The sequence below is a fragment of the Cataglyphis hispanica genome, chromosome 2 (assembly GCF_021464435.1).
Source record: "Cataglyphis hispanica isolate Lineage 1 chromosome 2, ULB_Chis1_1.0, whole genome shotgun sequence".
Lineage (NCBI taxonomy): Eukaryota > Metazoa > Arthropoda > Insecta > Hymenoptera > Formicidae > Cataglyphis > Cataglyphis hispanica.
In genome coordinates this window covers 11,532,276-11,555,738 of record NC_065955.1, presented here as the reverse complement: position 1 = coordinate 11,555,738, position 23,463 = coordinate 11,532,276, and the positions used below count along the sequence as shown (strand labels likewise).

General features: G+C 29.3%; 3 protein-coding genes across 3 annotated transcripts; 1 reads left to right on the top strand and 2 right to left on the bottom strand.

Annotated features, from left to right (window-relative positions):
* Positions 1-142: 142 nt before the first annotated feature.
* LOC126855344 (ribosomal protein S6 kinase beta-1-like) lies at positions 143-7,233 on the bottom strand. Its single transcript, XM_050602910.1, has 12 exons — positions 6,852-7,233; positions 6,690-6,724; positions 6,379-6,568; positions 5,068-5,151; positions 4,673-4,806; positions 4,536-4,598; positions 4,277-4,405; positions 4,104-4,194; positions 3,903-4,019; positions 3,386-3,625; positions 3,113-3,294; positions 143-2,997 (listed from the first exon to the last, which is right to left on the bottom strand). The coding sequence occupies exons 1-12, from the start codon at positions 6,939-6,941 to the stop codon at positions 2,940-2,942; spliced, it is 1,413 nt and encodes a 470-aa protein (XP_050458867.1). The 5' UTR covers positions 6,942-7,233; the 3' UTR covers positions 143-2,939.
* A 614-nt stretch (positions 7,234-7,847) lies between these two features.
* Positions 7,848-9,078, top strand: LOC126855527 (thioredoxin domain-containing protein 17-like). Its single transcript, XM_050603279.1, is given in 4 exon segments — positions 7,848-8,029; positions 8,031-8,214; positions 8,531-8,612; positions 8,839-9,078. Coding segments are annotated over 4 exon segments (537 nt in total). The 5' UTR covers positions 7,848-7,912; the 3' UTR covers positions 8,993-9,078.
* A 7-nt stretch (positions 9,079-9,085) lies between these two features.
* LOC126855397 (SEC14-like protein 2) lies at positions 9,086-21,353 on the bottom strand. The gene is made up of 11 exons (XM_050603019.1): positions 21,008-21,353; positions 19,548-19,729; positions 15,116-15,185; positions 14,455-14,498; positions 13,118-13,235; positions 11,180-11,389; positions 10,943-11,023; positions 10,370-10,569; positions 9,843-9,985; positions 9,618-9,772; positions 9,086-9,538 (listed from the first exon to the last, which is right to left on the bottom strand). Exons 2-11 carry the CDS (start codon positions 19,596-19,598, stop codon positions 9,426-9,428), a joined length of 1,185 nt encoding a protein of 394 aa, XP_050458976.1. The 5' UTR covers positions 19,599-19,729; positions 21,008-21,353; the 3' UTR covers positions 9,086-9,425.
* Between the last annotated feature and the right edge of the window lie 2,110 nt (positions 21,354-23,463).

Below are 23,463 nucleotides of genomic sequence, written 5' to 3'. Positions count from 1 at the left end.
GGAATGATTATTTCATTAGACGCCGTATTGCATTAAAAGTAAATCTTATAATAATTTTATTTTCGCGTCTTATATTATAGATAATATATACTAAAATAAACGTGAAACAATTTATAGATACAAATATATGTGCGACAATGTCTATTTTTCTCTCACAAATCGTTATTTATTTATTTATAGAGGATTACAAATCATAGTAGTGATAAGTTAATCTTGAGAATCTACATTTAATCTTAATTGGAAGCATATAAATCATTCAGTTTTCTGCCTATATTTTGGCTAGATTTCGTTACTTATCATTCGATGATATTGTACGGGAGGCTCTTAAATAACTAATATATTTCGTATTGCAAATAAATATGCATGTTTCGCAATATATATAAAACTAATCAAATTATTAATTTTCCTATCGATAAAGTTATTGGGTTGAATCGACAAATCGATTTCTAACAATGTCAGTTCTCGTTATACTTTGTACTGAATATCTGTCAGCTAAAATAATCAAAAATGCGCAAACAACGGCATTCCTATGTGAGAATTATATTATCGTGCAGAGATTACATTTATGTTGCTAAAATCATACATACATATATGATTACCATTGAATTCTTGACTAACGCATCAGAATTGAGCGTGGAATATAAGAAATATATATCTCTACGTTATAATAATTATTAAAACAATAATAATAAAGAAGGTTAATTTCTCCCCTATAGCAAAATAATCAGCACCAAAGTTTTCTTGAGAGCACGTCAATCAAGTTGTGAGAATCTATCTACAAAGTTCTCTCATTTGGACGCACTCTCGGTTTTTCTCACTTGTATAACAAATGCCTCGACTTCGAAATTTTAAGATTCGTTAGTGAAATTTCGGTGAAAGCAACAATACGCGTACACAGTTGTACGAGGCAGTGAATAGCGATTTTCATATTTTCTGGCATGCTTTAATTTAAAGCGAATCTTAGGTAACAGTTTATATAGCAGTTTTGGTATTTATCAAAATCTGACAGTGGGTAACTTAGGACGTAATTGGTATCTTTCTTTTACGTATAGTAAATTTCAGTACACACACCATCGAGCGTACGTAATATACATATTCAAATAGCGTCTTGACAACTCTGTAGGCACATTCCCGATTTAACATTGAAAATACATGTCTTTTCGAATACATATATGAGAACCGACTTAAGTTTTCATTGTCTCCCTGTGAATACACATTTTCCTCATAGTATGTATATATAGCTGTAGGGTAACATGGTTTTATAATGTATATTATACGCGCTTATTTATGTAGACATAGTCGAAATGCAACTTATCTACGAGACATGTTTTCAGGAAAAGAAAAAATATTTGAAAGGAAGATAGAAATGTCAGGCAATGTTACATCTCGACTATGGTGTTCGTTATAAATAATTAAAAGATATATTTGCCGGCTAGAGCATGGCCTATTGAACACTTGGGTACTTCGGAGCCTTTATGAGCAACTTTTACAGTTACTCTTGCTTATGTCTATTTTTCTACTGTTTTGTAATTAAAATCATTATCTATATACATGTTATATATGTATACATTAATGTACGTAACACAAGAACAAGTATAAAATACTTATTCGGATGGAAAGTCAATGTTTCGCAGTAACATTGTTACCATGGTATCTTGCTCTCATCTTGTACCAGTCTGACTTTTTAGAGATCTAATATCAATATCTTACATTGAGAACAACTTGTCATGGAGGTAGAAAAATCTATATATGTATACATTTTTTTTTCGCACTCAAATCACAGAATGATAATGATTTCTTATTTCAAGACATTTATATAAATTAAATTTTTAATAATTATATTTATAAAAAATTAATAATTAAACATTTAATAATTTCATTATAAAAAAATTATAGAGAATGACAACGTTCCTCTCATTCCAAAATATTGATAATTACAGTATATGTCTATTTAACAGAATGTTTTTTTCTAGAGAATCTAAAGTATGTTGTAATTAAATTTGCAATAGGAACTTTTTCATAGTGTAAATGCAATTCCATTATACCTCTTATATATTTCATCTTTTTATAATTATTATTATTTAGGCGAACTATTTTTTATTGCCATGGAAACGTTATTACTGCTGAAAATATTTTCCACAGATGATATAAGAAAAATATTTTCTCCTAATAGACAATGGTATATGGAACCTGGAGCGGCGGAGCGGTTGTGGTAGCATTTCTTTCAAAAGTGTTCTTGTCAAGAGTAATTAACGTTAACCGTTGAATTGTAATTGGGAGCGTAGTTGTAAATATATAAAATAAGTTTATATTATAGACTTATATATACTGTTATATATAAATCTTCAGATGTAAAAATATTATCAAGATTAAGTCTTTAGCATCTAATAATTATACAGCTTCTTACGTTTCAAGCATTATGCTTGAATATTTTCAAGTTTTTAAAAGCTTATCTTAGTTAAACCACAGTACAAATTACGATATTATAAGAATAATAACATGATTGCTGCATTAATAGTAATATTTATAAAAAATCATGCATGAGTAATCCAATGTAATACATACATTTTTACTAAATTTCTTAAAAAAAAAAAAAATTGGGAGACAATAATCTGTGTTATATAATTATGTAACATAATATGCTTTTTTGCAGATTATTTTCAAACTTATTCAATAAAATTGCAACTACTCAGAGCGCTACCAGATAACTGCTGCGTCGCCGTTAAATTATATAGTATTAACTTTTTTTATTCAAAATATACAAATATAAAAAAAAAATATATTACCTAAATATGTAACTGCTGGATATCCATGTAAAGTAATAATGGATATTGAATCCATTCCCTAACTATTCCCTCTAAATTATAAAACCCCTCCCTGAGCATTATGAATATTCAGCAGTTGGACAAAAATGCTATCTACTAGTTTGATAACAATGGTTAGCCTATCTCAATCATCTCTGTATCTTCCATATTGCTGTGACCGACTCCCCCATGCCTAAAAAATTATTGTTCATACTATTTTTAAATCAAAGACTTGATGATATAAAATCCTATATATAGAAAAAATATAATCGATAATATAAAAGAATTCAAAATCTTTGTATTCTAACCTGTGATTCGGCAAATGCGTATTGTGAAGGTGGAAATGTGTTGTCCGAGGCGAAAAACCGCGTGAAGATGCTTTACGAGGACTTCTGGCTTTTACAACTCGTGGCTGCGACACAGTAGTTAGGTACCGTGATTGTTGTGAATACACATCCTCTAATATGCTCGGTGCTACATATGTAAATCCCTAAAAAGAAGTTTGCATTATTAAACACAATCAAATATGACTGGTTCATGTGGTTAATTATATGTATATATACTTAAAATAAGAAACTCACTTGGAATACTCTATTGGCCGATTCGCTTAAAGTGCATTCTACTGGTGAATCTATTGGTGCTGAAGCGGTAAATTTTTTATCAAATTGCGATACGTCGTCTTCACTAGCCAATATTGGTTTAAAAGGAGGTTCTAATTTTCGAGATATAACATCATCCCAACTGATATGTTTGAAAAATTTGTGTGCTTTTACTTGTTCGCCATCCAATGATCCAGATCCCAATCTTTGCGTAACTGGTCTCTGTAAAAGTCAATTATATATTTATATATTATCATAAAAAAATGTATACATATTATTTAATGAAAAGATCTATACTATAATGTATAAAGTATTAAGAAAAATATAAAATTATAAAACTTTTTATCAAAATAACATCTTTTTTTAACATAGTATTATTTGCTCGAATTAAATGTACATTAATCAATAAATAATGTTATCAATAATAAATAATGGTTATTAACCAATAAAATCTAATCAATAAAATAATATAATTAAGCAGCAGTTTATGAATACTAACTTTTAATAATTTCCGAAGAAGATCTTTGGCATCGGGTGTTAGATATGGTGGAAGAATCAATTTACCACGTAGAATCTTGTCAATCGTTTTCTTTCTGTTATCCGAGGTAAATGGTGGCTAAAAAATTTGATAATGTCAAATAATACCAATTATGCATAGTATTATTTAATGTATGCTTTTATATGTAATGATTATACATACAAGTCCTGTAAGCATGTCATACATTAAAGTTCCCAAACTCCACCAGTCCACTGCTTTCCCATGTCCATTCCTTGTTAAGATTTCAGGTGCCCTTGAATAAAAAAATAATATAATAATCAGTATAGATTATAATCATAATATTTCTAAATTATTAGCTACTCAACACTCCTTACATGTATTCAATGGTACCGCAGAATGTATGAGTTAGAGCACCTTCCTGTATATGCTCTTTACACAATCCAAAATCAGTTAACTTAATATGTCCTTCTGCATCCAATAAAACATTTTCCGGTTTTAAATCTCTAAAATTATTCGTTATAAAAATTATTAATTCAATACTATATACAAAAATAAAGAAATATAATAACTCTTAATAACTCTTGACACATAACATATGCACACATAACTTATTAGAAAGAAAATATGCAGTACCTGTATATAATTCCTTGCAAGTGGAGATGTTGCAAAGCCAATGTAATTTCACATAAATAAAAACTGGAAAACAAATAAAAGACAATAATATACATGTTTGTAAAATATATTTTGAAATGCTTTTATATATCACTTACCGTGCAGCATCTTCCAGAAAAACTCCTTCATCATCTAATTGTCGAAATAGTTCACCGCCACACATATATTCCAATATCAGATATAATTTGTCACCAGTTTGGAATGCATACTTGAGATCCACGATAAAAGGATGCTACCAGATGCAAGTATAAATATATAAATTGATACTTTGTATAAAATATAATAAATATAGAAAAGTAAAGAATTAATTAATAAAGAATTAATTCTTGTTAAAATTTATCTAAAAAATATTAGTTTATAAGTAATAATATTATATAAGTTATTAATTATAAAGATCTTTTCTATCTAATTAAAAGATTATACATGTGTATGTAAACTGTTTGCATAATCTGAGCATTCCAATTAAATTCTTTAACTGATAGAAATAACTAACCTTTATAGACTCCAAAATATTTCTTTCAGTTTTAGTGTGATCTGTATCTTTCTGATTTCTTATAATTGAAGCTTTGCGCAATACCTGTTGAAATGATGAACAAAAATACTTTAGATAACCATACCCAGAAAAATTATACATAAAAAGTAGTGTATATATATATACATGATCAAACAATTAAATCTCGAAACTTGCTTTACATTTCCGTTTGTGACGCTATCTTAGCGAGTTATTCACAACTCAATACTCAACATATAGTGTAAGTTTTAAATTATTTGGTTCAATAGTTAATGTGATAATAATGCAAAGTTGCTACAAAATTAAAAAAAAAAAATTTTTTTAAAAGTTGCTACAAAATTTTTTTTTAAATTAAAAAAAGTGAAATGGAAGGAATGCTTGAACAATGCGCCAATATTAAATTCTGCATTAAATTAGAGAAAATTGCACACAGAAACATTACAAATCATTCAACATATCTACGGAGAGTCAGCTATGCATGAGAGCAACATTATGAAAATACAAATGACATAACATGAATCAAATTTTTAAAGGACTTGCTTCAAAAAATTATCAGAGTTGCTTTGAACAATGGCAAAGACATTGGACTATGTGTGTCAAGTTAGATGGTGATTACATTGAAACTTTTTAACTGTCTAAGCTTTATATGATTAAAAAAAAGTTTCTGCAAAAGTCTCGAAACTTTAATTGTTGCACCATGTATACATGTGTTATGTATAATATATTATATATATATTATATATATATATATATATGTATGTATATATTATATAAATGTATACAAAAAGATAAATATATTATTATTCTAAAGATAAAACTGCAAAAACTAATTAAATTTCATAATTGTAAAATAATGTATTTAATATATATATATATATATATATATATATATATATATATATGCATGTATATATTATATAAATGTATATAAAAAGATAAATGTACTATTATTCTAAAGATAAAACTGCAAAAACTAATTAAATTTCATAATTGTAAAATTTATATAAAATTCTAATAAATATGTTCGAATTATTAAAATATCATATAAATATCTTATAAATATCATATAAATATAAAAAAAAAATCCATAAAATGCTCAGTGAGTAATAAAAGAGTAAGAAAAATATGAAATGCAAAATTGTACAAATTATGTAATAAGATACATCAAATAATGAGACATCTCTCTCTCACTCTTACATTTTCGATGTTATTGCAATTCTTTACCAAAGAGCAGATTCTTTTTTTTCCAAGCATGATATTCTGACCTAATAGTATGTAAACAGATTTCTGTACCTTCATAGCAAAGATCGTGCCACTGTCATTTCCTGTTACTTTGCGTACTTGAAAGACCTTGCCGTAGCCGCCTTTCCCAATAACTTTGCACAATTCGAAATCCTGCGGCCCGACCTTCTCGCGTTCGCGGTTGACGTTTTGCTCGCATATTGGCACCGCTTCCACGCTTCCGACGTCAGAATTGTCGGAACTGTGAAAAATCGTAAGTAAAATATCTTCTCGTATCCAAAATAAATCAAGATGACAAGAGGATTCGCAGGCGACCGCGTGGTCGCGCTACGCGAGACACACGCGCGCGGCCCTTTACTCACTTTGCAATCTCACTCGGATCGGCATCGCCCTCCTCCTGCAACAGAAAAACAGATGCGGCGTTAAAAGCGTTCACGTGTTATCGCCCGCGATACTAACGCGAGAAGATAGTTCGGAGGATCGGAATTTTCGGGATGGAGTCGCGTGAGGAAATCGAGCCTTACCGCGCCGAACTCGATGACATCGTCGTCGTCCGACTCGTCTCTTTGCAACAGCCCAGCGTCCTGCAGCTCAAAATCGAAGATTGCTGACATCGTGTTAGCGCGATTAATGTGCTGACGTTGCGGGCCGCGAAAAGTGTCAACCTCGCGCGTCGAACGTGCTTGTTAATTGATTGAGTACAAGTCAGCGGAACAATACTTTAGCACGAGCGTACGAATGTTACGTCGAGCCAAAGCCAACTACTCTCGTTCACTCTCGTTTGTGGAATGCAATGCCGGACTCGCTAAGAACGGTCTTGTCGCAACCACGCCGACGAGATGGGGGAAGCGTGATTCACCAATCACGTCATGTCTCCCACGCCGTCCTTCTACGCGGCAATTTTGAATCTGTCACATGCTGCTTGGAACAAAAGAGATCTTTCCTTAGGAAAAGCAACTTGTAAATAATGATGTTCATAAAAATTTCGTACGCTACGTAATAAATGTGTATTTTTTTGCATCTAATGGTAAATGAAGATTTTAATTACAGTAATCTTATTTTTATATTTTTCACATACTTGTCGCGATCGGCTTCTGTACATTTTTTATCGAAACTTATCGTTATACTTGTATCTATGAAATACATAATTTATTAAATATGCTAAATAGATCAAATTTATTGCGCTTCGAATATTAACTTTAAAAAAGTGCCCTGACCGCCGATATTTCATACTTCTTCGTAATCTTTTGTTTAGATCAGCTTTGTGTTTCTCTCTCTTTGTTTCGAAGAAGTATATCCTGTATATGTCAAATTCCTGGAATGTAAACACGTCAGCTGTTCGAATAAAGATCACCGAGCGACACGCAAAGTATATCTATATCCATAGATATATACTAGCGGATTGTGTAATTTTGCGAAATCATGATCACGATCAGATATATCGAATTTTATTCGAGCGAGAGATCTTTGCTCAACAAGGGTATTATTAAGTGCACGATTTATCGATATTATCAATATAATTTATGAAATATTATCGGAATATGCGACACACAACGACACACATCGAGATAACATCTATATAAAAATGCATAAAAGCCCATTATATAATGTATATGTGCGTGTATCGCAGATGAAAACAGAGATAAACTGTAACCGAGTATCTCCAACAAATGATATAGAATTTCACGCACTTATCACCCATCTTTCTAGCGAGCCCGATCAGTGAGCGCGATTTATCAAAGATGGTACGGCGTTTTCATCTGCAGGGATACGAAAGTTTTCTCAAATATGTAGACGATCTGGGAACCGCGGAACAGGTGTACATACTTTACACCGGCACGAAGCTACCCGACACCGGCAAAAGCTGGTGTCCGGATTGCGTGGAAGGTGAGTGAATCTTAAACGAGGGTGTACATAACCTATATCTTTTGTGTGTGTGTGTGTATTTCAAATACGTACGTATTTCTATTATTAGAATCGCATGTCAAAAATATTGGCGATATTTAGATTTTGACGGAGAATGTTACATGACTACTGAACAATGGAAACAAAAATGTGCCGTTTAGTGGCATATTTTTTGTTTCCATTGTTCAGTAGTCATGTAACATTAAAAAAAAAACAGCATACATATTATTATTGAGATTTTATTATATATTGACATATTATTGATGAGATTTTAAGTCTTTACTTTATTTCATTTCAGCTGATCCATTCATTGAACAAGGTTTTGAAACAGCACCTGAAGGAACACAGTTAGTAATAGTGGAAGTTGGAGACAGATCATTGTAAGTAAATAAAACATTTTACCTTTATATTTTTGCAACTATTGTCTTTAGAAAAATCACTGTAAATATCTTTATACAGTAATAACTGCAATTAATTATAATTGCATTTATTAATAATTGTATAAAATTATATAATAAAAATTATATAATAAGCTTAGATAAAAAAAGAAAAGTTGTAAGACAAAAATCTAAGAATCTCTAGAATATCTTTTGTATGTTATCTTAGTTGGAAGGATCGTGAATGTCCATTCAGGACAAATCCTATTACCAGATTGAAAGTCTTGCCAACTCTAATTAAATGGAATACTGAAAAACGTTTAGAAGGTGATCAATTACTAAAACCTGAACTTATTGATATGTTAATCACAGAAGACGATTAAATGTTTGAATAATACATTTTTTGTATTTTATATAAAAAGTATATTGTATATATCATGTGAATTATAAATATTCTATACAAACACTACATTCTTATATCCCATATATTTTTCCGTTATCCAGCTTTAAAGAAACGAATATTAAATTATTATGCTTTGTGTGTGCATTTACATTTTTTAATTGCTATTGTAATAAAGACCAATTTAATTTGTTAAACGACGAAGTATGATATTAAATTACATAACTATGATTTTAAATCTATAAATTGTAAAAGAGAGATTTATACTTTCAAACTTTTTTCGATTTATATCGCGAAATCTATAATAATAATATTTGTTCGCGAAATTTTATTTAGTCTATTCTATTACAATAACTATGTCCTATAAAACTATAAATATATAAGTATAAATTTCTTAACATAAAACCTGTTCGGAATTATGCAATCGGTACCACTTTCTTTATTTCTTCCGTTGGTGGTAACACACGTACGGAATAGTAAACTTTCTTATTCCTTAAAAGGCTGTAAGTATTATCGAAGACAATGGAATCTGAAACAAAGAAATTTGTGTAGGTGACATCTCTTTCGGTATTGTTATTCATTCTAGTGTTTCAACAATATGAGCTTACAGGTAGCCGGATCTTCGCAGGTCAATATTCCTACTTCGTCCGATTGATGAGATGCGACTCTTCGAATAGGTATAACTTCTGTCGGGGTACCATTTGCGGTGTCCTTTTTTAAGATTCCAAACTTAATATCGTGACCTTCACTCCGGAATTCCCAGCTACATAAAGGCGAGTCAAAATTTGATTTGAAAAAAAGTTGTAAATGCAGTCTTAATAACCAAAATTTACCTTAAAATAGAGCCTTTTTCGAGTGTGGAGATATCGAATTCTAACTTTCTACCTTTTCGAACGATAACGGAAGTATAATCGTCGTTTGATTTATCCACATTGTTGGTATACATTTCTTTAGGTATTTTACCACCTTGACAAATCTGGCAACAATCTCAATTATCATTCTCCGAGATGAAATATGTGATAAATTAATAATATTTTACACTTAAAGAAATCATTTTTTTAAATAAATAAATGCGTTTTATACAAAGAAAACGAAAGAGTTAATGGTCAGAAATAAAATTTTTTGATAATTTTAGACTTTATATTTCTTTAATATAAATTTAAATAATTAATACTAAAATTTTTAATAAATTGAATATATTTTATAATATATTGTAATGCTCAAGATTACTTAATAAGCTTTTACTTATTTTTTATCAACTCATAATTCACATATTTTGAATGTTCCATTTCGTTAAATAAATTTCACATTCTGAATCATGCATAATTGTAAGAGAAAGTTGGATCGATTAAAATGTCACCTTCGAAGTTAATCTCGGATTGCCGTCTGGGTCGCATAATGTTCCACCGAAATGAGCGGGTAACTGGTCTTTTGGGATGACCTTCAGTATCACCGGTTGCCATTTAGATGGATCGGCTTTGTAAATTTGTATTTTCGACAATGTATAATCATTCATAAACTTTTTAGTAATGGAAAATGCAAAAGCGAAAACTCTTGGAGCTGTAACAATAGTCTTAAATTTATTTTTTTTTTCTTTTACAGCATAAATTAATTCTCGAATCGATCAATTTGAAAAAAAAAATTATACCGTGAAAAATAAAAATATTTTTTTTAAATCACAATATATTATTTTAGGAATTAATCGTTAATATATCGCTAATATAAATTATGAGATTAATTTTCCTATTCTTATCATGCCAATTCGAACGATACAAGATTTCAGAGGCTTGTAAGAAAATGTTAAAATATCTTAGATATTCGTTGCGAGCAATTTTGTTCTTTTCCTTTCGACCGATAATACGTGAAAATCTATCTACATCTGTTTCATTGCAAACTATATATATCTAATTATCTATAATTCTGTTGAACCTACCATTAATGATAAAGCACGTTTTTAGAATTTCGGGATAATTCGCTTCGTACATTTGAATAAGTGTTAGGACCAATTCGCCAGCTGTAACAGTATTAGGAAACGATAACAATAACATAAGATAACAATAACAATAAGATAACAATAGAAGAAAAAGATGTTATGTACAATAGAAGATAACGAGAAAGTTTGCATCAAAAAATTTCCGAAGCATACCCGGTTTTACTTGAGATATTTTACCTGGTCTCCATAAATATTGCTTAAGATTAAATCCATCCATATCGAAAATGACGGTTAGTTGATTTGCAATCTGTCCGTGCTTCTTGGATTGTTCTCTAGCTAGTTTCAAGTGTTCATCCAAGATTTTTATCGTAACTTTGACATATTCCTGCGGGGTTATTACGTGTAACATTCCGTAAATATCCATTCCGGCAAACGGTATGATGATGACTGCAAAAAATTAATTGTTCATACATGTAAACTTATCTTTGCATTCTCTCTGATTTACATACGATAAACAGGATATACTTTTTATAAATTCATGATCAAAAATATTTTTCTTTTCAAATAAGGTCAAAAAATAGAAATTTTCCTGTAGAGGAAATGTATGAATCAGTCTATCTATTAAATATACTTTGTATTTACTCTATTATCTTACTATACTCCCGCAATAAAAAAAGAAAGATGTGTATGCGAGATAAGCTGTAGCGAACAATGAAAAAAGTAGAGAACGCAGCGTGAATCTGTAAAGCATAGAACCATAAAAATGTGAAAATTTTAGTGAACATAAACGATCGTAACCCCCTGCCGCTTCCCTTTCTTTCTTTCAAAAGCATCAATAAAAGAAGGTTTTATTATTCAGTCATACTTTGTTCATTAGAAAATATTTACAAAGCGAGACTTTCCGGTCTCTATAACAATAGAAGAAAAAGTTTGTTTATTATGTACAATTATGTACAATAGAAGATAACGAGAAAACAATTTCCGAAGCATATCCGGTTTTACCTGAGATATTTTACCCCTACCTCCATAAATATTGCTTAAGATTAAATCCATCCATATCGAAAATGACGGTTAGTTGTTGCAGAAAATGCAGAAAAACTGCATTTTCATAAAATTTTCTGGGTTTTGTATAATTTTAAGCTTCATATTCACAGTTTGGCAGGCCCAACAATATAAAGATAGACTGATTTCATAAATTATTCTTACATGCAAATTTTGACATTTTCAATATCATTTCAAATCTCTTCTTTATGTAATTGGATTTGTCTATATCAAAAATTTAATGAAAATATTTACATCTATCATCGCTAAGATTAAACACTAGTCTTATAAAATATATGAAATTTATAGTATTTGTGAAATTTTTTTGTTATTTCTAAAGAATAACTCTCGTAATAATGTTTTTCCTTTTACATTCTTTTAGAATTAATATTTAAAAATTGTTTTCAAAGTCTAAGATCGTGTAGAAACTTGTTAATTTGCAATGGAATAAAAACTTGTTTAATAATTTTTATTCTCTATTTTCGAATAATAAAATGATCCTTTTCGTTAGAAAGCTACGAATGTTTAATTTCGCTATAACAATCATTTGAAAAATGATAATGTATGATGCATCTCGAATCACAACTGCCATGTATATATGTATATATTTCTTATAGAAAAGTATACTGGTTGAGAATAAGAAGGAGACCTTGATCAGATTTTTTACGAAAATATTGAAACCTGTTATGTTTCACTCTCAAGTATGTTGATCATTATATTTGCTACCAACTCCAGCCATATAAGCGGCCAGGAGCAGACTTTTATTTTTTCGCTGTCGTATCCATATGTTTATAAATGTATTATATATGACGAATATTTTCATTATAATTATAATATATCGATGAAATTCAAGTAAATTCACAAAATTTTTTGTAACATTTAATATGTCTTTTGATGATTTGTGTAATATTTTTTTGCATAATAAAATTTTTTTAAATCTTTAAAATTTATATTTATATTGGTCCGCTCAGAGTTATCATACTTGTTTTATAATAATGTTATAAATATCTACAACTATACTGTTACAATATAATGACATAAATTGATAAATGATAATATAATTTAAAGAAATTTGTAGATTTATGTGGTATTCAAAGATTAATGAATTGATTTTAATAATTAAAAAGATCTTACCTGGTGCACCATCTTTATCGAATCCGCTTAATCCATAAGGGAAGTAAGACTTTACCGTTTGAGGAAGATCCCATTCAGATAAATTATCAGCATCCCATTGTTTCCGCCAATCCAGAGACTACAAATAAATTTTTCTTTCATAATATGTTCATATTATGTACGTTATTTAATTATCACAGAAATACGTGAAATTAAACAATACATACAATTAAAATTATCAATGAAACTTAATAGAAAATATGATTCTGCAAATTTTTCTGAATGTTTCTCACAATTTATACTTAATGATTTCATAATGACAGGGTTTCTCGCGGAATAGAAAGTGAAAAAGAGTGTAATTTCCTGTACGAAGAAATTACTTTAGATGATACTAGCCACTTTGCTTTATGTACCCATGATTTTCAATCATCGTGAAACTTCTCTAAACGAGAATCGTGATGGCTTGACTTTGAACATGCTTCAAGGAATCGCCTTAATACTTTGGACTCACGAAATAGCACGTACAGAAAACGACTTTCTATTTCGCATAAAACATCTTCCAGAACAAAAAAGCGAAACCATCGACAACAATTTATCTTCAACATCTGACATCTGACATCTATCTCCGGAAGAGAGTTCTTTTATTTATTTATTCGCACATAAATTAGCTATAATTATTTTACACAAGCTGATTTGGTCACTATTTAAAAAAAAATATTATTATTATTATTATTATATCTCTTGCTTTCAAATATTATTTTATGAAAAATGTAGTTTATTAAGTTATATGTTACATTACTAAAACATGTTTATTGTTATCAAAGAATTATTTATAAAAGAAAATTTAACTTGTAATTAATTTATTCTTCATTCAATTTACAATAGTTTTGGAATAATTATATTCATTATTAAGAGTTAAATTTCAGAATAACATATTAATCTTATTAGAATAATGTTTAATTTAGGAAACGGATGAAGATTCAGAAAACAACAGATGGAATCTTCCAGAGGCAGCGAGCCGTAACGTAGTTCGCGCTGTATTTACGTCCGCCGCGGTAATATTTAATGATTTGCGAATAATATTCGTGGTAGAGAAACTTAAAAGGCTCGGTGACCGGAACGTGTTTCACCAGACTTTCTCAATTGGATTTGCCTGTGTTTTGTACAATGCGAATGTTAAATCTAATCTGTGAACGAGGGTTGAATATATAATCGACGCTTACTGACTGTGTAATAAAAAATATATATGTGCGTTTTGTTTATTACGCGATGTGTTTGATATGATATAGAGTAAGATATTTTATAAGACATGACTGTGAGATCCATAAATTAGATATGTTCTGACATAATTTACTTACATCTCTCAACATCTTTTCCGCCGCGGTAGGATCCCATTTTCTCGCTGAAAAAAAAAATATATATAAATTTGAGAATGAGAAATCACGCCGGATCACATATAAAAAAATATTTTTATTTATCTATAATACATATTATCCAATCAAACTTGAATATGATAACTTATACAATAAAACTTGATATGATAACTTATACAATAAAACTTGATATGATAACTTATACAATAAAACTTGATATGATAACTTATACAAATATGATAGCATTAAAATCAATAAATAGAATTTTCATTTAAAATGTAAAATCACTACATTTTAAATGAGATCTAAATCTAACAATTAGTTAAATATGCAGTTACTAAACGCTTAAATATGCATCAAGAGATCTTTCATCAATAGCAAAACACGGTACGCAGTTTGAAGTAAAAACAATTAATAACCGTTAATAACCGATAATTCTGAGCAAATTTCAAAACAATTTAATTACTTCGCATTGCTTCGACACACGAAATGGAAAGTTGATGTAACATCAATTAATAATGATGCAAATGTTGTTCACGATGCGCTAGACTGTGCATTGTGTACATACGCATAATAAGGGATAATACTTATCGAAATTACAAAGTGTATTTCCTTCGATATTATTAATACATTGTCACACTCGTACCTCTCAACCAACGAAGCAGAAAGTGGTCATCGTGATGTGGTTGCAAGACATCTTGCACGGATCGTCTGAACTAAAAGAAAAACAAATATACCTATATATTCTTTTTACGTGCATTATATATATAATACCAATAATAATATCAATATTAAAAGTGATCGATCACATAATATAACATGATCTCTGATGAGATTCGATATCTATGATGTTGATGCGGACTACGCGACACAAAATAAATTCTTGATTTATAAATTTATATTTTCATATGTTTAGTTATATGCACGTACAAAGTGCGGCTAATTTTTATTAACATACATATATTTATCGTACATATATTTACGCCAAATATTTTATTTATACATTTTTCCGAAAAATAGCGGCATGTTTTGCATGTCGATTTTGTTTATTTTGTCGACAGCAAAGTTTTTGTATGCACAATTATTATTTACAGGAAACAATCGTCGTGTTAGGCGTAAGGAAGTGAAATTTCCTTGTCGACTCTTTAAATTGTCGATGTTATCTCCACACTAACATATTGACTTGTTAGAAGCAAATCTCCATTAAAGTGTCTACGTTTACTTTCACTGAAAACGTTAGGAAATCAAAGAGAATGCCGAATTTGGCAACAATACCATGTTAGTATTTATTTCCTATGTTATTAAATGTTATTAAATGTTTTCTTTGTGTGTTTTCTTATGTTTATTATTTATTTTATTAATTTCACTTATGTTAATAACTAAAACTTAAAAGATTTTTTGCAAATGAAACCTCAGAAACTTAATTAGATAAAAATTAGACAAAAATTTTTTTTTAACTCGAATTTCAAAAATTATTAATAAATAAAAAAAATTTTTTAATTTAATGAAAACTATAAGAGAATAAATGCAATTTTTTTTTATGGAATATATATATGAATGAATTTCAAATTCGTATTCATATATAGTTTAGATATATCAATATTTGATGATAAGTATTATTATTATTGAATGATAAGTACGTTAATTAATCTCTTACTTTTATTAAATGCATAATGAACAATTTTAGCACAATGACGAAATTAAAGCATAATGCATGCACCGTATATTAATTCAATACGAAAACTTTTTTTGAAAAAATAGCTAAAATATAAATTTTTTAAAGCACGATTATCTATCACACATAACGAATAGCATTATTGTATACAAAATAATGATATGTGATATGTCGATTGTCTCTTATGTAATAAAATAACGGTATAATATTACGGCATAAATTCTATAATCGACAGATAAGAACAAGAAAAAATACGCAAAGGTGAAAAGGATTGGCATCTTTTATACGTCATGTATGACGTTATTCGATGGCGAATAAACCGGTTCCTTTCCTGCCAAAGAGATTTGGACTTGCCTACGTGTAATTTTGATAGATTCACGCGTATTTAAAGTTAAATGTATTGTTTTGTAAATGCTTGACGATCGTAACGAATGGAAAATTCTTTCTTCCTTTTTGTTTCGAATGTCTGCAAAATACATTGAATATAAAAAAGAAACAGCCACAATATATAATCAGAGAAACCGTTACATATACATAAATCCAGATTCACAGAAAGACTTTTTACTGTATTACAATTATAAAATCTGATTTGTGGGCAAAAGAAAAAGATAAAAAAAGATAAAACATTTGATGTCAATTGTTTTTGTAAAGTTAAGAGATTTAATACATGTAATTACTCATCTTTATTATATGAATTATGATGACGAAAGAAAGACTACGCAATTGGTTTCCACTTATTATGAATAATTAATCTCATTATTTCGATAATAAAAACTTGCAAAGCAAAAAATCTGTTATCTCATTTTAATACGTTACATAAATGTTCCTGCTACAATTAGAACTAATTGTAAGATACTATCAAAGAAATAGCAGAAAAATTTAATTTGATTTAATGAAAACGTGCTTCTAAAAACGACAAAATTATTATTCTATATCTTATTTATTATAATATTAAAATATTTATTAACTTCATTATTATCAATAATGTTAATTATTTCACCGTATTATCAATTTATATAAATCACCAAATTCTTATTTAAAAATGTTTAGGTAATTGTGAGAGAGTAGGGAGATACAAATCTCAAAAATCATAGTGCATCTGCTAAATTTTTGTTTCGACATAATTTTTATATCTGTGCTTCTTCCTCGTACATCGAGCTAATAACTTCTACCGCAAATTTCTGCGCTTACTGAAGTTTCTACCACATTATATACGATTGCTTCATTCAACCGGATGAGTTGAGGAAAAAGTCATTTTGTGCGAATGCACGTCGCCAAAGTTATTTCACCTATCAGATTTTTGCGCGTATCCGATGTTGTAATTCAAGACGGCGGATTTATGTATTGAGGATCTTTTAAAGTATGTCGCGCAAGATCTGCGTGTGCCCGATTGTCCTCGCGTCGCATGCCATGACTATCATAGTAGGCTCATAAAAGTGTCGTCGCACTGTCGTACTGTCGATGACCAGAATGTTCCTTTTCCTTCGATGAAAAAAAAAAAAGACGATTAAAGCTGGCCAAAATATATTAAATTTTATTTTATTAATACGTCTATACATTATGCATGATTAGATCTGTCCATTATACTTCTTTTTAAGAGTTCGTCATTAGAAGATAAAATATATTACAATTATAAGATAATAAGTATAATTCAATAGAAGGTAATCAAAAATTGGCGAATCAGATTTTTTAAACGTTTTCTGTTGACGAATCAATTTAAGAAAAAAATTAACTCAGCATTGAAATGAAATATAAGTCTAATAACTCTCGCAATCAACACAAAAAACACAATCGTCAATTTTTTTTCGTGATTCGGTACATCTTGCTGTTTGAAATATTTGGTGACCTGCTACTTGTTCCAGATCTTCAAGGTGAACGATCAACAGATTGTGAGGAGTAAAAGCAATTTACGCGAAGTGAAATCTTATCAGTAGTAACGAAATTTTTAATCTTATTGAGAAATTAAGTAGATAAACCTGGTTAAATCTGTTTTCTGAGAATTTTTTCTGAATTTTTGTATATATATAAATATATATATATATATATATATATATATATATATATATATATGTATTTGATTTGTTTTAATATAAGTATAATCGGCAAATATTCTCTTTTTTAATTATTTATTAAAATCTGAAAGCTTTTTTTTACAAATTTTATTGCTTTGGTGGAATATTATAAAATTACCGCACAATTAATATTTATTTCCATAGTATTATATTTTAAATGATAAAGCTTTATACAAATATAATATCGTATAATTAAACCATTCTTTTTCTCTTGGGAAAAATAATAATGTCTAAGCGGCAGAAAATATTCTTTATTTTAATGAAGAGAGAAATAACTATTTACTTTATCTCATTTCTCTATCAACTTGACAGGTACATCAAATCGCGCTCATTGTTCTCTCTCCGAGTTGGTTTAAAGATATTATATATGTATATATTTGTTTAAAATTTCCAAAAAGGTGCTATACTGTTTCTGTGCAATATTCCGATATCTCGTTTTGGTATAAAAACGCATAAAACTCGAAAACACGAAGTAATAAACAGTATTACGTGACATATAAGATAAATATTTTTCATATATTTTTTTAAATATCACGGTATTAATATAATATTTATTTCTTTCATTCGAAATAATGCTCAGTTTCGTTCTTAAAATGAAATTTTAATTGGTAACATTACTTGCTTTTCAGTAAAAAATTTATTCTTATTATTCGATAAAATTCAATAAAAAGAAATCTTTCAAAACTCTATTATTAATCTGTATAAATATTTAAATAGTTTTTTATAGTCTACAAATATTAATGATGATCGTTGCGCGGATATATTTATTTACTTCTTAAGTGTTTTGACAATTTAAAGAGTTGACTTTTTCAGTGAAAGTTATTAGGTTTCTTTAATTTTTCACATTTGTCGAATTATTTCATACCTATTGATTATTTAAAAAGAGATTATTACATTATTTTATAAATAAAATAATTCAGGAATATGCATTTTTTGAAAAAAATATCTTATATCTTGTCGATTTTATATTTAAAAATTTTCTATTTTGTTCGTGTAATGAGAATAAATTCAAATATTCCTATTTGTTATATATGTTTATAATATATGATTTGACTCTTTTGGAATTTACATTTATGATTACGAAGTACATTATTTTGAAAGAAGTTAAATGTTGCAAAAAATGATTGATGTTATCTCTTACGATGTTTATATCATGTACACGTATCACTTAATGTTAAAAAAATTTGTAAAATATAATAATTGCATACTGTGTTAAACGTTTTTCAGCACAAATGGATTACGATCTTTAAATAATACGTGATATAAAATGTTTTGATGATATTTAATATTTAATATTTCTAGAATTCATTATCTCTCTCTTCGCTACTTACTTTCATTAGCGCAAATCGCTGATCGTCCGCCAATTTCAGTGATGTTGACATTCTTGCTTCTTGAAGATTGTTAATGATGTGATTCTAATCCTAAACCTTAATGCCCTTTCAGCCGCACTTCGATCAACAGTCGATTTCTTCGGCTTTCAAATCTCCGAAATTGGCGGCTTTTGTGTCGATAACTATAATATTAAATAAATATATGTTTAAATATGTTTAAATAAATATATATTTTTTCATATATATTGTTGTATATCTTCAAATAATATGAAAGAAACTTTTTAATAAAGAATAAATATATTATTTTTGATAATAACAGCTAATAGACAGATAATAATAATAAGCTCAGAGTAAAAACAATTAAGTTGGAAAACTGGCAGATAAGCGCCAAGGCACTGGTATCGATGTACGAACTTATTATTGGTAAATTTTATTAACTGATGTATATTAAAAATGTAATTGTAAATGTTTTGGTCCGTTTTGGTCCATTTTCAGCAAGGATATAAATATATAAAGATTAAATTGAAATTTTGGAACTTGACATATATAATTGCACTTTTGCAGTTGCATTTTTAATTTGAAATTTGACTGTACTTTAATGTACATTTTTAATGTACATTAGTTAATAAAATTTAACAATAATAAGTTCGCGTACTGATATCCGCGTCTTGACTCTTATTTGCCAGTTTTCTCACTTAATTGTTATCACTTTTGATAATGTATTTATCGATTATTATCGATATCAGATTGCGTATGAATAGATTTTTTGTTTTTGACAAACATTTACATGCGATAATTAGTGCTATAAGATAAAATGTATTAGTCAATCAAAATTTATTAACAAGTTTATTAGCAAATTATTAACAAAGTTTAAGAAGGGCATTAATTATTTTTTATCTTGTTTGTCTCAATAGTATCTATTGTAGAAATTACGCACTTTACAAAATTTGCATACGTTATGATTTTTCATATAGCAAAACCGCAAATCATACACATTATACTGGTTTCTTAGATTACCATTATTCATTATTCATTATCATGTTTGAATTATATATGAAGAGAAAAAATTTCAAACAAGTTCTTTGTGATATCGTATGCAGTAAACATTAATGCTCTAGTGCATATAAATTAATTATCTATTATTAAACTGCCACAATTACTATTATCGCAATAACTTTCACTGATCTACTTTTCTAAACAACACATTTCCTTCAGTTTTTAAATATTCAAACATCTTTTGGACTGAACTTGGATACCTCAATTATCACCTGTGCGCCAAATATTAATCGCGATTTTAGCGTATATATAAAATAAAGGATTTAATAAACAATTTCTTTTTTTTATAGGAAATATCATAACATGTCAAACGTCATTGTTTCACATGTTTTTTCAAAATATTTCTTTTAGACGTAGCATTATCGAGTTATATTATTTACAAATGTATACACGCTTCCGCTTACCGTATTTAAAAAACTTTCCAAAAAGAGCTCTTCGATGCGAAGATTCTTGAAAATCGCGAGCGCACTCTTAATCCGGCGAAGCCGCTTAAACTGGTCTTATTTACTTGGCAAAATTTCGGGGACTGCCTCGGATCCGTGATCGCGAACTGTTCGGCGTCGACTGCATTCACTGATGGATGCAACAGGTATCCATCATGCGGCGGCCACGTTTGTGTGCGTACGCGTTCGCGTTCATCCGCTCACTCACACACGATTTTGCTCGCTATAAAGGTAACATAGAAGTATCGTCGCGGAGCGAGCGGCACCGAAGCAATGATACCCGCCGCCGTTCTCCGGCCGATAGCGAGTTTCCAACCCCACCCTAGCACCCCACCGCTTTACCTGACTTGATCTGACCTGCCTTGAATGCCCGGTCTCGCACGATTCGCTCGAGCTGGTGCTCGCGACGAGAAGATCGCGGATTTTCGATCACAAATTCGATTGACGAGGTTGATGATTCCCAGTTTGTGTTTTGACATTACGGCCATTGACGGACAGGCACATGTCCGGCATAAGGCATCTATCAATGAAATGAGATCCATCTGTGCACGACAGTACGTGCTCTGGCGACGATGTAACGTCGAGTTGAAGTTAAATGCAAACGCGACGCTACGTGAGTATGTAGTTGTTATTCTCTTGAAGATGATCCGCGCTAATTTCCATCATTGTTTGTATTTCGCCTCATCATGATTTCGAAGAAGATGACGTTAATGTTTTGCCTCTGATCTTTTTTATGAACACGTATTTCATTTTTATGTGTCTCTCTCCTCTCTACTAATATATTAGTGTTGTAATGCGAAGCAATATAATAAATGATATTATTCAGCTTGCTGTATTAATTGTGAATATCTCTGTGTGGAAATAAAATCGTTGTAAGCAACTATATATATATATATATATATATATATATATATATATATATATATATATCGAAATGTTTTGAAATAATATTTATATCCTATATTTAATGCTGAAAGTGATCGTTCACATTTCACGCTATATTTAATACGAAGATCACATTTATTTTTAAATCATTTGAAAGAACAAAAGAATTTGTATGAGTGTATACGATCACATTTAGGATTAAATCTATTGTACAAATATATATATATATATATATATATATATATATATATATATATGCCTTTGAAAACTCACCGTAGTGCTTTAAAAAGAAGGATTGCTATAAAATCATATCGAGTTTTCTGATTGCTGTGTCTTTCGTAAAACGTATCCGATATAAGACGGTCATAAACGGGGCATAACTTAGTCTTAAGGTCGACTTAATGTCGGATAAGTCGAGTGCGCCGCTGCAATCATCCCTGATTTCACTGTAATCACACGAACGCATATGATTTTACAATGAGAGTAAAACTCGACGGAACTTTTATAGCCGATGAACTATGATCGATGTTAGCTATGTCACAAATGAAATGACGCGTCACAAATGCAAACGAACAATGCGAAAAAACATTTAATTGATTCAATAAAAATAATGAATATGTTTTACATGTTTAGACTAGAGTTTAGATTGATTAAAGAAAAAAATTAAATGGATTGCCATTAGTAGTAGCTGGTCGATGATGATTTGATCAGTTTTTATCATTCTTATAATCTGTTTTTGTACTTTCTTGATCTTTTCGCGTTATTTCATATTGAAACACTGCAATTGAGATTTTGCAGATTTATTGTTAGAGGAAAAAATATAAATACAAGAAAAGATAAATATAAAATATTTTATCGTTAGGCAGAAATAAAACGATATGTACGATTAATTAAATTTTAAATTAAAAGTAAAAAGCCATCAAAGTCCTGCTGTATTTGTTAACATGTCGAATCTACCATGTTCAGTTTCAACAGTGAAACTTATATCGCGTATAAATTCTGTTTTTGAAATTTCATTAAAATTAATCATTGGATGCGTACATGTATGTGTTATCAACATTAATTTACGACAATCGAATATATAATGTTTGTGAGCAACTTATCGTAAACAGGAAAAGATAGCGACAAATTAAAAATGAATAATTTCTGCTCCTTTCACCTTGTTTGATTTATTTGCTATCATTTCCTTGTGTGCTATTTCCATTAAAACTAGCCGCAAACTGCATAATCCGTTATTCTTCGCATGATGAAGATGTAAGTATCACATTCCAATGGAGTTTCTTTTTACTGGTGGCGTTATCTATCGACAAACGTGGCCATTCATTTCGCATTTTGAACGTCAAGTTCAGTCGATCGCATTTAACTGCGACTGAATTTTGGAATAGGAGAAATAAATAATAAGATCAGAAAGGCCATAATAAATATAAAGCTAGGCTTTTTAATTAAAACCATGAGATGTATATCTTTCTTTAATCTCTTCGTGTTTCTACCGATATATCGAGCACCAACAGGTTGAAATAGCAACAGGTTTG